General features: G+C 42.3%; 1 protein-coding gene across 1 annotated transcript in view; it reads left to right on the top strand.

The window, feature by feature from the left end:
* The window catches only part of ipo11 (importin 11), a 204,046-nt gene that overhangs the window by 50,484 nt on the left and 135,573 nt on the right, over window positions 1–17,989 (top strand). Inside the window, exons 9-15 of the mRNA XM_084054558.1 lie at window positions 943–1,013; window positions 1,298–1,490; window positions 3,563–3,715; window positions 6,377–6,420; window positions 12,308–12,398; window positions 13,757–13,804; window positions 16,176–16,281. Of these exons, the coding sequence (XP_083910684.1) occupies window positions 943–1,013; window positions 1,298–1,490; window positions 3,563–3,715; window positions 6,377–6,420; window positions 12,308–12,398; window positions 13,757–13,804; window positions 16,176–16,281 (706 nt within the window). The remainder of the gene's footprint in view (window positions 1–942; window positions 1,014–1,297; window positions 1,491–3,562; window positions 3,716–6,376; window positions 6,421–12,307; window positions 12,399–13,756; window positions 13,805–16,175; window positions 16,282–17,989) is intronic.

Below are 17,989 nucleotides of genomic sequence, written 5' to 3'. Positions count from 1 at the left end.
TCTCTCTCTCGCTCTCTCTCTCTGTGTGCGTGTGTGTGTTCTCAAATTGAAACAATTCCAACATCATCATCACAGAGCTCTGCCAACAAATGACCAGAGTATCAATGGTCCAATCATCTACCAAATATATGGAGCAAGGCGATATGACTTCAAATCACTATCACGATTATTTCAATCTGTTAGAATAATTTTGTGTTGATTCTGTGAAAGCAGAATCTGTATGGGGCACTCATAACACAATAATGATGAGACAGACAAGAATTCAATTTCCAAAGTATGAAAGAGTTTAAAAGCATTAATACAGTGGAGCCAACGTACATGTCATCAATGGGACATACCTGCTGACTCACTGAGGTCATGTCCCACCTCTAGTTAAATAGGCTTGTTTCAGACACCCCCTCAACACCAACCACAGACAGTTTTCACATAGAGATGTTAATTTGGTCAACAAGCATGATGACAAAACAAAAGAATTTAAATGTTGCATAGGTGCCAGCCTGTCTCATAGAGGCAGGGTGGAGTCACACAGACTGCGGGAAACTTAAAAAGCAGTACAACTATACATTGGTTTGTTCTAAATTCACATTATAGAGTTCTTTCAGATTAACAATATTACATACTTCAAATTTCCTTGACAATTCCATGATATATAAGAAATAAAAGAAAAAACCTGCTTCTCTATTATTCAATGAATCTACATGAGAACGATTAAGTAGGTTATTGGTTCTAAATGTCTGTTTCGGTATATTTTCGGTGAGTTACCCAGCCCTACATGGGGCAACTTCATTGTTACAGGTCTCCGGTGAATAAAGCCTGTGTTATTAGTGACATAGTCATAAGATTGTTATTAGTAGAGGGAATCGCTGTAACAATATGATCATGAACCTTTCATTTCACCTTTGAAATCTGTCAAGAAACCATGATGATTTGTGTGTCTCGTAGGTCGGCAGGCCGGTCCAGACAGCACATGCAGAGAGAAGCTAGAGAAGACGATCATACTGTACACTAAAGTGGTGAGTTTACAGGCAGAGGATGGGTTAGGGTTAACCCTAACTGCCCCCCCGGGTGCTGTGTTAAGAGCGCCCAGCCACTGCTCCTAGTAGTTAGTATGGGTGAATGTAGGGGACGGATTTCACGTATGCACAAATACACAGTGACAAATACCCCCAAATAACAAAAATACATGTCCTGTTACCTCTCACTGCCACTACTCTGCCTCTCTTCCCTTTGCCCCGGGCACATTTCCCTCCCACCACCACTTGCTAACATCTCTTCTCTCTCTCTCATCCCTCCATAGCTTTTGGACTTCTTGGAGTGCCACCCGTGCGCGTTCATCCCTTTGATCCAGCGGTCCCTTGAATTTGCCGTCAGCTACGTGTTCACGCCGGCCGGGGAGGGCGTGACCTTTGAGCGCTTCATTGTCCAGTGCATGAACCTCATCAAGATGATTGTCAAGAACGACGCCTACAAACCTGCCAAGAACATAGACGGTAGGACAGGAGGCAAGGGATGGGGATGCGGGCGAGGAATAACCGAGAGTTAACACATGGAATTGGCAGGGTATAAGACTAAAGAGTTTGACAAGTGAGGAGGAATTGAGGCAAAGATTAAATGAACTCGAGAGAAAGAGACAAGACAGAGGATCATCACTAACCTCCATTAAGCTTTATTTATACTTATATGTGCGCTGGTGTTTCATCCTGAAAATAGCGGATCTAAAAGCTCACAACGCGTCACGTTGTGAGCTTATGGATTGGCTATTTTCGTGTGCGACACTAGTCCACAACTATGTATAAATTAGTCATTAGTCCTTCAAAGGAGCATAGTGACTGTTGAGCCAACCATGCTGCAGTGTTTGTGCAACAGCAGAAAGCAGCATGCTGCTATCATCACTTCAATACCACTCATGTTTATTTCAAGCCGAAGGTGCGTCTCCAGTGCTTCATTAGCACAACACTCTGCTCTTTGTTCTACCATCAAACAGGTTGTTTGGAGCATATCATACCATTGAAGGTCTCTTTCCTAAGCAATTATTGTTAGCAAGCAGAGTAAGTAGAGTCACTTCCAGGCACTGGTGCACTTTTGGCCCCATCCTCGCCACCTCTGCCACCACCGCTGTTGAATCCTTTTTACTGTAGGTTTGCATAATTTTTCTGCTTTTCAAGTGTGCTAGTCTTTGGAGTGCAAGGTTACACAGCTAAAGGCGAAGTTGAAACTTGACACAGTAGTGTGCAGCACAGAGCATCCCCCTGACACCTTTAATAGTGCGAGGATGTCAGTCTACCTGAATGACGGCTAGATCTGTGTGTGCCTGGAACTACTGTGTGTGTATGGTGCTGTTAGCATTGTACCAATAATGATACAGGTACACTTGGAAAGACAAATGGAGAAATGGTGCTGAGCTTAACGGTGGAAACTATTACTACAGATGCGCAACTTGGGCAGTCTTAAAATGAGCATGCTTACACCGGCCATGTTGTAACATATATAATAAGGACATGCAAACCGAATATACTCACCTTACAATACCATAACTACTGAACTCCGGCATTGTAAGTAGATAACGCAATTGGATACATACTGTAACTCTAGCTTCCAGTGCTAATATGACTAAGTTGTAGGGATTATATCACGAAATTACTAAGGGATGGGTTGTGTGTACACGGTTACAATGTACATGAAAATGAATAATTATCTGTTTAGGGCTGATTAACTGAAAATGTAAAATAATAATGAATTATTATACATTTCTAACTATTCTAACTAGATTAGATGTCCTTTATTGTTCACAAGAGAAATGTATTTTGCTCGGGTCAGTACACACAAGACGATAAATAAATACACACCAGTTAAAAGACACCACAGTAAAAACAGGAGGTAACTAGAAAAAGTGCTCCTCGGAGCACAGGTCTCTGCCAGGTCAGGTATGTTATTGTGGGGCAGCAATTTTCGGAATTCACCAATCAGGATGGAATATGAAAAATCAAACAGATCCGTCTTGATCACCGATTTGCGTGAAATTTTGATAAAATCTGAAGTTTTGCCGGAGATTAGCTGATCACGGACGGACGGACGAACAGGGCGCAAAACATTGTCTCGGCCATGCCTTTCGGCCTGGCGGAGACAACTATACTTCTAAAAGATATGTATTTATTTTATTTTAAGAGAAGCTATGTCCTCTACACACACTGGGAATGTGTGTGTAGAGGTCACCGATTTGCGTGAAATTTTGATAAAATCTGAAGTTTTGCCGGAGATTAGCTGATCACGGACGGACGATCACCGATTTGCGTGAAATTTTGATAAAATCTGAAGTTTTGCCGGAGATTAGCTGATCACGGACGGACGGACGAACAGGGCGCAAAACATTGTCTCGGCCATGCCTTTCGGCCTGGCGGAGACAACTATACTTCTAAAAGATATGTATTTATTTTATTTTAAGAGAAGCTATGTCCTCTACACACACTGGGAATGTGTGTGTGTGCCAAGTGTGTGTGTGCCAAGATGGGTAAGGTATTATTTATTTGATCTCAGTCTCTCTTTCTCTCTCTCTCCTCCCCAGACAGTAAACCAGAGAGTCTGGAGGCTCTCAAGATAAAGACAGCGTTCTTCACACACCCTACACTGACTGAAATTGGCTGCCGTCTTGTCTCTCATTACTTCCTCCTCACAGAGGAAGAGCTGGCCATGTGGGATGAGGACCCTGAGAGCTTTGGTATGAACATGCATACAAGCAAATACCCACAGACAGACTGACTGACAGACAGACAGACTTTCACACTCTTTTCTGGCTTTCTATTGTTCTTTTCTTCTCTTTCTAAGTCCAAAGATCTGAAACCCTATATTTTTAGGTGTTCATCTAACTACATTTTGCGCCATTTGCATTCTTTTTAAGTATATACATTTTTGACATGTCCCTCTAAACCGTACAGTAGGTTCTAATTGTTACCATATTTATTGTCATTATTGGACCAAGCACATCAAAACTGACATACGTACTTGAGTTAAAGTACAGGAGTACTTGCTTTTAAAAATACTTAAGTATTCATAAGTACAAATTACAAAGTACATTTTGTCTTGGATATCAATGCTTTGCTGTAGTGAAAGAATTTCCAGACCATTTCAACATATAACAATAATAGTGATTTCTTTTTACAGTTTTCTTTAATTCTTTATATCTTAGTTAATTTGGTCTTAGCCTGCCCCAGCGCGTCTGATATCTGGTCTAGAGGGCCGGAGTAAAAATCTCCGTAGAAAACATCCGTGGGCTCCTATTGGTTCACCGATCTGTGTGCCCGCACCCGCCCCGCTCCGCGCCCCTCCTCCTCCCCCAATGTGCAGCATTGAGAGCATAGATATAGAAATGGATATCTCATTGGCCTCTGCAGTTCATTGGAGAAACCTGTATCGCGGCCGCCATTATAGAGGGGGCACGCTGCCACTCAAAGTGACTACTGGCCAATCACAGCGCGTTGTATCTGGCCAATCACAGCGCGTTGACTACTGGCCAATCACAGCACATCTTTTCCAGGACTTGTCAGAATCTAGTTGTCCCGCCCCCACCTGCCTCTGATTGGCCTACCGAACGTCCCCTTCTGTGACGCACGCGGAAGTTTCCAGCTTGCCCTGCGGAAGCGCGCCCGAGTTACAGACGCCTCAGAGCCGGAGGAGGTGTCTACCTTTATATGTCCATGATTGAGAGCCCTGACATCACAACATTTGGAGCGATGCCCACTCCATTCTGGTTGGTTGGGGAAATAAAAGGTTGACTCCCACTTCCTATGCCAGGAATGTGAACAGCTTGGTCCAGGCTCTTATTTTTGAGCAAAAAGGAAAATAAAAGCCTGGAGATTGAGGCTAATTAGTTCTTGACCCCTCGCAGCTTTCAACTTCTAACAGTATTATGTTAGATTGAACCCTTTGATTGCTGCTTTGCACCTCCTTTTCTTTTTATCTTTTATTCTGCTTTTCTCCTGCTCTCTTCTAGAGGCTGGTTTTATGACTCAACCTTGGCACCATCTGATTATTAGATCCACTCAATTATCACTAATGGCCAACAGTAGCCAGCAGCGCTTAGTCATCCTGATGAAAGAGGCACGTCCGCCCTTACTTTCTTATCTTTTTATTGTTTTTATATGTATTCACTGCCTTATTTTTCAAGCGAAATGACACCGGTGAAAACATGAAAAAAAAAGTGCACACTAGAAAGGGGCACACACAGTGCCCCCTTCTAGTTTAATATACAACAAAATCTGGTGTTACTCTCCACCATGTGTGTTGTTCATCTCGGCATGAATGCCCTAGACCTTTTTATTTGATTTGTGTCCTATTGTAGCTCCACTTCTTAAGGTTTACCTCCCTTCCTCTCCCCATATTGTTCATATTTCCCTGAAGTATTTGTGGTGGAGCCAAAAGGGATTCTTAGAGCTGGCCCAGCAAAACCTGATATTGATGCTGTGAATCTTTAAGTCTAATCTTTAGTGGACACACTCTACACCATATAGTGACATTTATGTTAGATTTTTATAGCACACACCTTTACCTTTCCCACTTTAAGGGCCCCTTAAGTATAATTGCAAAAGTCAGATTTTAATCACAGCATATAATCCAACTGTCTACAGTGCACTCCCAGCTTTTTCACAACGCTTCTCCGTTGTCTCCGCTTCTTTTCTCTGCTTTCTCCTCACCTGCACTGTTCTTTCTTTGACTTTACTGTTCTCTACACTCCTACACTTTATTTTCATTATCTCTACCAGGCCAGAGGCAGCGATTGTTGTCACCCCTGCCAGTGCATGTTTCTGGATGTTTTCAGCTAATTTGGTAAACTGCTGAACATACAATCAACTCCAAATTGGAATCAAATGTTGAGGGTTCTCTAATTACCGTATATACAGTTAGTAGGCAGGCTCTAGACTAGATCACTGGAGATTGGTTTGTTTGGAACAGAAACCAAGTAAAACGTATGAGATATTTTTTCAAGTTGTAGCCATTCTTATTCATTCATACTCTTGGAACCCAACAACACAGCTAGATGGCATGTTCAGTAGGTGAGTAGCTAGCCTAGCCTGCAACCAAATAACTATTCTGAGGTGATTCCTGTTGCCCCCAATGCAATATTCCTCCATTGCTAACGCTGTTACGTAATCAATGAAGTTGACGAAAGAGGGGTCCCTTGAGCACACCTCCAAAAACTTTCACTTCTGCCTTTAGAGGGTGCCACAAATGCAAAAAGGTGAACTGTATTTTTAGAAATGCTATTTCTCCCCACAAGTTCCTCGGGTCCTGGCAGCAGCCCACACATTACCCAGCCATGGTTGGGCGACCAGAGTGCCCCCATTTAGTTTAATTCAATTTGTTGTTTTGTTTTCCTGGACAGCTGTTGAAGAAACAGGTGGTGACTCGTGGAAATACAGCCTGCGGGTGAGTAGAGACGCATGCACGCACGCACTCACGCACGCACGCACGCACGCACGCACGCACGCACGCACGCACGCACGCACGCTGACTGAAGAAGCGCAACTGAAGTTTTGCATATGCTTGCCACTTAAAGATGAGATGAATCGCAGAGAAGTACAGTATATTCCTCTAGGAAAGTCCTTTCCTTTTTATATATATACATACATACATGCATACATGCATACAAAAATGTATATTGTATACATGCATACAATAACTATGACTGACAAAATGAATGTCAGTCATAGTTATCAGTCAGTCTTGCTTGGTTCTCCTCAGTGGCTTAAGCAATTACTTTGCACTTGCACATGGCCATTGATCATTAGCATTATGCACACCGTGAGGAAGCCCATTTTTCTCTTCGCCACAATTTAACATGTTAATTTGCGTTTTGCTGTAAAAACAGACATTTTGAATTTGGCTCGGCCGATGGGACTGTCGTCATGGTTACAGCCCCCAACCTATGGGAGGAATGAATTTTTACAGGGTTGCCAGGTTTCGCGAGAGAAACAAGCAACCAGGTCTATGAAAACAAGCCCAAACGAAGAGAGCCCAAGTCGCTTATATTAAGTGGACATGGCAACACGGTGATCATCTCTGTGTGTGTGTGTGTCTGTCTGTTCGCTGCGCGCGCGCGTGTGTGGTACTGTTTATGAGCGGCTGTGTGTTTGCGGCGACGGGACACGAGAGTGTGTGTGTGTGTTGGAACTGTTTATGCGCGGGTGCGTGTTCGCTGTGGCTCCATGACGCGGCGACGGGATGCGCACGCACACGGGTCCGTCCGTGGGTGTGTGGTTGTGTGTGGGTGTGGGTGTTTGCTGTGGGTCCACGGCGTGGCGCGCGCGTGTGTGTTGGAACTGCAGCAGGTACAAAGTCACTTTCCATCCCTGATATACTGTCTGTGCACAGTGCATAACCCAAACTGCACATACTTTGGGTGCTCATATACCCGGGACGGGTATGGGCTATATATATATATATATACATACACACGCATACTCATACACACCCCCCTCTTGAGTAAAAGATGAACTGTTTCTAAAATAGATCAAATATTAAAGGTGTTTTATATGTATGTATTTTTTGTTATAGAGGGCAAATATAATGTATTAAGGCATATTTGGCTTTATTAGCCAGGGATCCTTTTAACATGCAAGACCGCAACAAACTTGGTCTCCCAAAGTTTAACTGAGCATATAGGCTATGTATAACCCCAATTCTGCAAATACTTTTGACTGCGCACATCACCGGGTATGGACTAGTATATATAAAAAGAATAAAGGGAAAGTCCTTTCAAGGCCTATACTATGACTTAAAGTCTGTGTGACTGAGTGCTTACTCAAAGCTTTTTCATCGAGGTTACGTATAGATTTCTTGAGCTAGAAAACCCCATAATATCATGCACCGATGCATGTATCTGTGGAGGCAGCCCTCGGGGCATCCTGCAGGCAGAATAGTGTTTTTTACTCCTAGTCCTTCTGTGATGTATAGTGTTGTCACTGCAACCATGCACCCCCACTGCCTGCTTGTGTCTCTCACTATCACAGCAGCACTGTGTTGTGACCGCTCTCATCTATACCCAAATGTGGCATGCCAACGAGGCAGTGTGGCACATACGATACTTTTGATTGTTTTCAGTTTGATAGGATTCATCTGTAATTAATTACGTTTTATTATAGCCATTTTTGACAGTGGTGACACCGCAGGCTAACAATCATTCCGTAAGACAGAGGCGTTTCTCTGCAACAAAAAGGGCGTGCCCTTCAAATATGGGCGCTCCTCCATTTATTTAGCCGGCATAAAGGGACGGGGCTTTGCAGTGGAAAAAATGTTATTATGATTATTGTGATGATTGGTTCGCTCTCACTTCCCAAGTTCCCATGCTCTGGAGGTGCGCTCCCACACACACACAGCCTGAAAACGCTGCCTGCAAACTTATAAAGGACTTTTTTATGAATGAGAGGGCTCTTTGGATATACTCTCCATAGCTTTACTAGCACACAGAACGACACGTACAACACAACGGCAACAACGGCACTCTGAACTGCCACTACCTCTTGCACGCATGCATGCACGCACACACGCACGCACGCACGCACACGACACACACGCGACACGCACACAAGAGATGGGGAAAATGGATTTTTATCCAATGTAAAAGTAACTGACAGAGCGCTGTTGCCTGGCTGAATTGAAACCGTTTCTAACATATATTCTCTCTAAGCAGAGATAACTGCTTTTGGGCTATGTTCCTGGTGAGTACACTATGTCCAGGAGTAATACCCCCAAGTTTCATTGAGAATTCATTCAGAAGCTTCAAAACCCCAAAAAGGCATTCAGGACAGCCCTACTGTGAAGTAATTTGAAATTGTAATTGGTCCATTGTATATAGTTATTACCACTGGAATCGGTTGTAAAAAGATTGCATTAGCACACTGCAGCTTTTTTCCCCTATGGAGTACATACAGTAGTGTGAAGATGAATGCATCCCCTACACAGTTCCAGTCTGAAAAACTGTATATTTTCCCAGTGCAACAGGGCTGGTGTTTTTTTTCCCTTCTCTTTTCCATCTCATAAATCCGCATTGTTTTTTTTATGGGTGTCAGCTTACCCTTGACCCTTTGTCAACACAGCGGACACAACTGGGCTTTGTTAGATGTGCATGTAATGCAGAGTCACACAAGGGTGTATATTTTCACCATTCGGAGCCTGCATGACACACACACACACACACACACACACACACACACACACACACACACACACACACACACACACACACACACACACACACACACACACACACACACACACACACACACACACACACACATACACAAACATACAGTACATACACTAACTTCATACTTGGTGTGTGTATCGCTGAGGACCCGATTGTGTGTTGTGCTGCTGAGTGGGAAGTCGGTCAGACTGGCGGTTGTCCAGAACCAAAAGTCCATACATTTCTGTATCTGTGTGTCTTTTTATGCCCATAATTACTGTATTTGTAGATCCCTGATGTCCCAGATATGCGGGGCACACAACCAACAACAAACCAGACATTAGACCCAGCCGAGTTGTTGCTGAAAAATGTGTTTGCTCTTTGTGTCTTGCCTGCCCTGTTCTTGCTTCTTGACAAATTCATTATTGCCCGGCATCTTCCTAGGTGATATACAGATGATGTGCAGAACGCATATTTGATGCGTTCTGCGTGTTGTTTGTTTACCCTGCAGCTCTCTCGTTAAAAGATGACACACAGAATGGTTAGTTAATACTAATGTAGAATTAACTAAAGTAATTAAGCGTCAGTGAACCGATTAATAACTATAGAACCGAATCTTGTTTGCAATTGCATTACTGTGAAGTTTGTGACATTGCTCTCTGGGTTTTTGTAGTCAAGCCTGCACAAATGGAAAGAGACAAACCAATATTAGTTCTAGCTTGATGCCTCTGACTTTTGTTTGATTTTCTTATATCCAAGGTTTAGCGTAGGAGCCAAAACGACATCATCCACATTCCACATCATAATGAAGCACTTAGGCAGCCTAAGAAATCAACATGTCTGAGCTGAGAAACAAATTAAACACAACACAATTAACATTTGCTCATGGACTGCACGGAATTAAACCTCCATAGACAAAAATAAACAAACAACCCGAACAAGAAGGTAAATGAAAATGCATTCATCCATAGGGAATGCAAACAAGCCTTAGTAAAATGTAAACGTTTTTGAGCATATCAAATACTAGCAACTGCGATGCAACACAACATTGTATGTCAACTTCAATTTAAAATTACTTATTACTTTTCCTCGAGGAACTTAACCCTTTAAGACCGGATATGCATCTGTGTGTCATTTTTTTTTTCTTATAATTTTTATCCCGCGATTTTTGTAACCCATTTTTTTCACCCGGTGCCAATTTCCTAAGTGATCCTGGGCGCTACACCAGCCCTACACCACCGCTACACCAGTCCCCCACAGCCAGGGAGGCCAGGGCCGAGCTCATGCTTCCTTCGGTGCATGAGAGCCAACTGACCTTCTTGTCAACTGACAGGGGGGAGTTTCCCTGGTTGGACGTAGCGCGTGGAAGGAACACGTTATTCCAACTAGTTCCCTTCCCCTCCATCAGGCGCCCCGGCTGTCATGGGGGAGGCGGTATAGCGACCAGGATTACTACGTGTTTTTGTGAGGGTATTAACTACCCTAAGAGACACGGGGAGAACATGCAAACTCCACACAGAGTAGGCCCTGTGTGTCATTTTAAGATTTCTTTGGCTATTAAAAAATAGCAGATATACAAGTTCATAACGCGGCACTCGAAAAATCGTGAAAATGTGTGCAAGTGTTTGAATATATCTTTTTTTAAAGTGAACATTTGTTACTCAAATCTTTGCTTCTGGGGGGTCCCTGGAACAACATATTTTACAAATGTTTGCTTAAAAAAATATATATTCAAAGATTTCCCCAAAATGTCACGATTTTTCTAAAATAGCAGCTCTACAAGCTCTGTAGCGCTATGAGCTTGTAGATCTGCTATTTTTTAATAGCCAAAGAAATAAGAAAATTATACAGATGCGTTCCCGGTCTTAATGTGTTAATTTGTGCAGTAGACGGGCAAGACAACAACAATCACAGACAAACACATGATCAGTCATTCGTGTGCACATTCATCTGTCCACTATCCCTGAGGCGGGTGCAGTTGGGGATAGGAAATGCTGACTACTTCCAACCTGGCGTCGCTATTTTGGGCAAGTCATTAATTTATAGATGACAATTTTCAAAGCCACAAGGCTAGCTCATGACGCGTAGCATCGCAATGTGTTTTGAGCTTGTGGATGGCCTGTTTTTGTTATTTGTCATATGACAAAATATATTAGTCGTAACTCATTGAGTGCTATTGACGTGTTTCACGTGTTTTAGTGCTATGGCGCAACGTGCCAATGACGTGTTGGACGTGTTTTTGAAAAAAAAAGTTTAAAAACAAAGTTCAGAACCCAAGATATCATTATCTGAAGATTTGCAGCTCCATCCACTCTTTGTTTAACTTATAACTGAAAAAATAACTTTGAAAAAATCTCTGGCACTGGGACAACATAGCCAGAAATAATTCTGGCACTCAGTGACTTAACCACTTAAACTCTACAGGTATATCCTTTTATCGGGGTCCCTCAGGGGTCTATACTTGGTCCCCTCCTTTTTCTCCCTCTACAGAAAATCTCTTCCCTTAAAATAGTTTGACAGGTTACAAAGTTACAAACATTTGTTGCCACGTAGACCAGACTGGTAACACATCAGCTGTAAAGCTATTTGTTGTCAATTAGATTTTACTATTTAAGCATCCCAATCTGGACCTTCTTCCTAATTCAAAATCAACATGAACTTGACATTTATTTGTGTTCTTTTTTTATTGACATGTCAGGTTTCGTTATGTTATACATTGGCAGAATCTGTTGTTGTTTGCGTTCGTTTATGTTCTAAAAGAGTGACTCCGAGACCTGTTTCACTTTGCACTTTGTGTAAATCAATGAGGAGAATATTCTGGATTGTCAATTTCTAATCAACAGTTCTGGATTGTCAATTTCTTTTCAATGGTGATTTTTCAACGGTTAGTAAAAACACAAAGTGATGTGCTGTGAGCTTGTATGTCTGCTATTTTTGAATAGTCAACACAAAAAAATGTAAAATGACACTGTGATGCTTACCTGGTTTTGAATGGTAAAGCCTGGCTGCCGCACAGGCGTAACGTAACACTTATCTATTCACTTTTTATGTCTACCGCTGTAATTCGTTCTTTCCATCTTGCTGGTCCAGTTCTTACTCTTTGTCATCTTTCTCTTTCTCCCTCTCTAGCCTTGTACAGAAGTCTTGTTCCTGGGTCTCTTCCACAACTACGGCCAGACACTGACCCCAGTGCTGCTAGAGATGGTGCAGAATCTCCAAGGTCTGTTTTTGATTGATTGATGTACTTTATTTAGTAAGACATGAGAAACACAGTACATGGAAGTACAAATTCACACTACAAAGGTCTTCTAAACTGGAAGGCTCATAAAGCACTAAGCTTGTTTAAAATGAGATCCCCACACACACAAATCATGATGACATAAGAGACAGAGAGATATACACAGATACTGTATACACACAGACAGACAGATATTTTCCATTCTCACCTGTTGCAATACGACAACAACAATAGGGGTTCAAAGCAATTAAGCAGCAGTTGTTTGTAAGACTAATGTTATTACAGCATTTTTGTCATTTCAAAATGTTTGATCAGAGGTGGCTTATGAAACACAAAGGCCCGTTACGTTGCTGTTGCCCATTCTTTTACATAATGATCCTTGAAGTTTCAACTGTCTCTCCACGTGTTGCACTACTGCAGTGATTCCAATTATATATTATTTTAATTAAACATAAAAAAAAATAGTGAAAATAGCCAATCTACACAATCCCGTAAGCACATGCATGCGCGCGTGTGCGCTTACACAGACACAGACACACGCATGCACGCACGCACGCGCCCACACAGTCTCCTGGTGGTGCTGACGTGTGGTGGCTTTGTTGTTGCTAATTAGTGGTGGCCATGCTCAAACAGAAGCGGTTTTGCTCTCTCCTCTGTTCCCCCCAAAGCTGTCGCTCATCTCCCCCTGATGCCTCTGTTGGAGCAACCTGTATACCTGATCGGATAATTCTATGGTGGAAGAGAGACCCTGCGTTTAGCTTTAATAATTTTTTTACAAGATATTAAGGACTAGTTGTTCCAGTGTTTAAAATCCATCTGTGTGTGTCCCCTACATCCAAGCACTGATGGTGGACGTTTATGATAAACGCCACATCACTTAATCACTTAAACCCTCTATATACTTACCAGTAAACTAATAGTTACTTGACGGGGTTGGCTCTGTACTTGGTCTGCCCTTTTTTCCCCTCTGCGCCAAATCTCGTCACTGAAAATAACCGATCTACAAGCTCACCTCGTCGCAACGTAATGCGCTTTGAGATTGTAGATCTGCCATTTTCAGTGAATGTTCCCCGTAGAATAGGGATGCTAGGGTTCAATTAAAAATACATGAAAACTAGCATGTTGGTGGAATTGCAGTAACCACTTAAACCCCAGCATCTGTATTCTGGCAAAAACTTTCGCAGCAAATAGCAGGTCCACAAGCTCACGTAGATTGGCTATTTTCAGCGAAGATATTTAATGCACAGCGGGAACAGAAAAGACACCAGTATGAATCCCTGAGGGACTCCGATCAACCATACAGGTTTAAGTGGATAAACCTACTTTATGTGCTTTACCAGGTCCGACAAATGTAGAGGATGCTGTGCAGTTACGGATGAAGGATGCAGGTGAGTCAAACCATCACTCATTTGTTGTATTGAATTCCCTCTCTCTTTTCGTCCTTCTCTCTCTTGCTCTACTCTTCTCTCTGTCTCTCTCGCTCTATTCTTCTCTCTCCCACCGTTAACTCCCGTCAACTCCCCTAACTCACCTTTTCAACAACGTTCTCTCTCTTTTACCCCTCTCCTGCCACTCTCGTTGTTTCTTTGACTCCTCTCCTCCCTTGGTATGTCTGATACCCTCTCCTGCCACTCTCGTTGTTTCTTTGACTCCCCTCCTCCCTTGGTATGTCTGATACTGTTTGTCAGTTTCTCTTTGAAGTGGATATGCGGCTTTAGACGGCTCAATCATTGGTATACACTAACGGAGGACCATGTTATAGGCAGGCGCTCACTTGTGTACTGCCGCTGTCAGTTAAAGCAGCACGGTTCCCAATGATGACTTAATACTGTGGTAACAGCCATTACAGAAAAGCTTCCATCATGCATCTTTCCTGCATCTGTTTATTATCTCCGCTAGGTCGAAGGCAAGGGGAGAATTAAAAATGTTGCCCGTGTGTGTGTCTGTCTGCGGCTAATCCTGCAAACCACCACTAGTCATTGACTAATATTTTCAATTATCCCCAAATATGCATTTTTACCTGGCCTGGTGGAGATATGCGCTCCACTGAGGGCACCCATCTAGTTAATGTTTTCTTCTGTGCTGCTGGCAGCTTTTCTTTGAAACATTTTCCTACAAATTAATGTTCATTCCAATGTCCATTGTAAACTGAAAACTGGGCTCTCACTAAAGAGAACAATGCAGTAATTATTTCATTGTTTGATGAATTGATAACTGGGTCTACATCTGAAAGTCAGCGAAGCAAGTGCTCATCACCATCAGCGCATCCTGTTCTCTCCTATCTAAGCTAAGAAAATAAATAAGAAGGAGCTTTTGCTTAAAAGCTTTAGACTGACCCCTGATGCTACAGCACTCACCCTTCCGTCCTTTCTATGTTCATCCATCCATAATTAGAGACGACAAATGGTGAGAAGGAATATTCATGAGGTCCCACTGCAGCTGCTAGAGTTCATTCACTCCCCAGAGAGGCTCCCACCTACTGTACAACTCTTGCTTCCCTGCCTGCTCTCCCTCCCCCTTAACTCTTTAACTGCCAGAGTAATAGTGTGCCACTGCTGCCAGCGAAAAAATAGCGATTTGACTGTACCTTTGAAAAATCATGGAATATTCTCCGTGACCTCCATCCTCACGGACATCGCCTCATTACATGCACTGGGTGGTCGTAGTATAGGGGGAAAAAAAATATCCATTGGTAATACATTGCACAGCTGCGGCCGTTTAGCAAGAGGAGCGGAGATACAGCGATTTCCCCACAGGAAATAAACAGGAAGTAAATGAGCTTTTATTTTTTTAAATGACGTCAATTCCGGGTCTGTCGTCGTCAGGCAGGGAAAGCATCATTCATACGGTTGATAACAGCGCCATCTGGTGGAAAACACAAAATCTTGTCTTTCTCGTCGACGGCAGTATGAGCCTTAGAAGAATTCGATAGGCAAAGAGTTAATTTATGTCTCAGATTTTCTCCGAGTTCCTGTCACCTGCACAGGGTCCCCACGGTCATGAAATTCCTGGAAATATTTTGAAATAAAAAAAAAAAAAATCCAGTACTGGAAAAGGTTTGAAATTGATCAAACATCATCATCAAAGGTCCTGGAATTTATCAAGGGTCCTGGAAAAATATTTGGCTATGCATTGTTTTTGGCTATTGATTTTGTTAAAACAAAACATTTTCATAAACATGAATAATATTACACGAAATATGTAACATAAGTAGTTTTTCGCCGAACGGGCTGTGTGACGGCAGCCTAATGTATGTCTCAAACTTTATTTTTGCTACACTGCCTATCTTTGGGCATTCTACATAGGAGTAAGAGACATTATTGCGCCAAATGATTGTTATATAGGCCTGGAAATTGGGCTAAATATTCTGGAAAAGTTTTGGAAAAGTTTGGAAATTCATTGCTAAAAATGTGTGGGGACCCTGCCTGCATCACCCACCTTAATGTCCCCGGCTCACCATATCTGCATCTCTGCCACCTGTAGTAAAATCACTTTTTAGTCAATTATTTAGTCAATGTAAACAAGTAATACCTCACATATAGCTCTGATTTTCTACTTTCATATGAAAAAAAATAAGTAATAGGATTTTTTTTCTGTCATGTCTCATGTCACAAATTTATTTGGTATATTTTACTAAAATAAGCTATTGTTTTCCCTTCATTATAGCTTATTGATGATTATTGATATGTTTTGTTTTGTTCATAATGTGCATCAAATCAAATGCTTTTATGGTTGTAATTGTGGCTCTTTTGTCCACAGTGTACAATGCAGTGGGACTGGCAGCTTACGAGCTGTTTGACCATGTGGATTTTGACCAGTGGTTCAAGAACCAACTTCTGGGGGAATTGCAAGTTAGCCATCACAGGTAATTGGAACTCTGCTTCAAAAACATTTAAGTATCCAAAACAGCAAGAATAGTCACAGAATTTGGAATGTTTTTTTCTGAATTTTCTGATAAACAAAAACCTATACTGTATATTCCCCTTACCCCCACCCATAGTACAAGCCACACATTTGAAGACTTCCTCTGTTTGTTGCAGATGTATTACTTTCATAGATTGACTGTTCATTGATTGCTGCGCTGTCTGTATGCTCAAATTCCTTTTTTATGCCAGTTTGGTCAGCCATGGGGTCTGATGTCATTTCCATTCATGTCCAAACATAATTGACACAAGGCATTAACGATCAGAATCCTTAGAGTTTCCCCCCATTGCCCTGTGCCTTTTCATACACGTGCATAATGCCAATACAATATCATTACATGCAGCACACTTACACAACGATGGAGGGAGGTAGGGCCATGACTCCTGGTGTGAATTGTCTTTCTTGTTTGGCATGTTTTTTTTTTTCTTTTTCTCACAACACAGTCATGGCATGAACTCTGTTTTCAGAGTCATTTCCTTCAGTTCAAAGAGGACTGGGGTTCATCTCAAGCTGTTTCCTGTAATCCTCCCCATGCAATCACCTCTTATCCTGCTTTGTGATTACCATTCCTTTCACCGTAACTGAAGCCAATTGACATCGTATTAACCTCCCTCTAGCCACAATCAATAGCTCCCCTTCAGCGCCTCAGTTGGTGCGCATCTCGGCTCAGAGACATGTTAGCAAATCCCCATTTATACTCATGCAGGCAGAGTTTACACTGCGGAAACAAGCAACAAAACAGAGCCGACTTCTACTGTTGACAACGCTGTATAACAGAAGTCCTGGTAACTAGCACACTACTAGTGCCAAATCAAATAGTAGTGTGAAAGTGAATCCTACAGGTAATCTTGACACCACGAAGAGTAAACACAGATCTATGTACTGTATATGGTGGCAAAGCATGGGCAGGAGTTACCCTCTCATTTACTTGACTATTTATCTCTGGTTATGTCTGGGTAGCTCAGTCAATAGAGCACTCTCCTTTCGACCACAAGCGCAGGTTGGGTGCAGCAAGTTGTGCGGTCTAGCGCATTGTGAAACGGGGATAGACTCCCGCATTCTCGGCTGATAACACAGTAAGCCTCTCCGACATGCTTTACTTGCCCCGACATACTTATATCGGATAGTTATTCTGAAGTGTTACCGGCTTGACTTGTTGTCCTGGAATATCCAAACCAGAAATCGAAACCAGTTCCATATTACTGACGTCAAATTATTTTTACGGAACAACTCGTCTGTGTTGTCATCTGCTACGCTACCAACTAAACCTCCTGCAGTACCACGCCATAAAAGTGGGAGGGAACCTTGGAATGCGTGTACAGTATGAGCAAAAAGAACACATCCACAAGCCTACATCGTGTAGCGTTGCAATGCGAGGTAGGCTTTTAGATCTGTTCTATTTTGCAAGTGACACCATTGTACTACAGAGTATAAATAAGGTCAACCGATCGAGGTCAACCAGATCGTGGAGACATTTTAATCATCCATGATTTAATATCATCATATAGCACACCCCTATGCACAAGGTCGTAGTCGTGTGAGGAGCACTTCTGTTGTCCCTCCATGTCCTTATTATATCGCGTTCTGTGTGTGCATATATCTATAAGAACAGATAGAGAAAAGAAGAAAAAGCCATATTAAAACTAAGA

The sequence above is a fragment of the Gymnoscopelus microlampas genome (genome assembly GCF_963454915.1).
Source record: "Gymnoscopelus microlampas genome assembly, chromosome: 4".
NCBI lineage: Eukaryota > Metazoa > Chordata > Actinopteri > Myctophiformes > Myctophidae > Gymnoscopelus > Gymnoscopelus microlampas.
The sequence above is the reverse complement of the archived record's forward strand: the minus strand, read 5'-3'. Positions and strand labels throughout refer to the sequence as shown.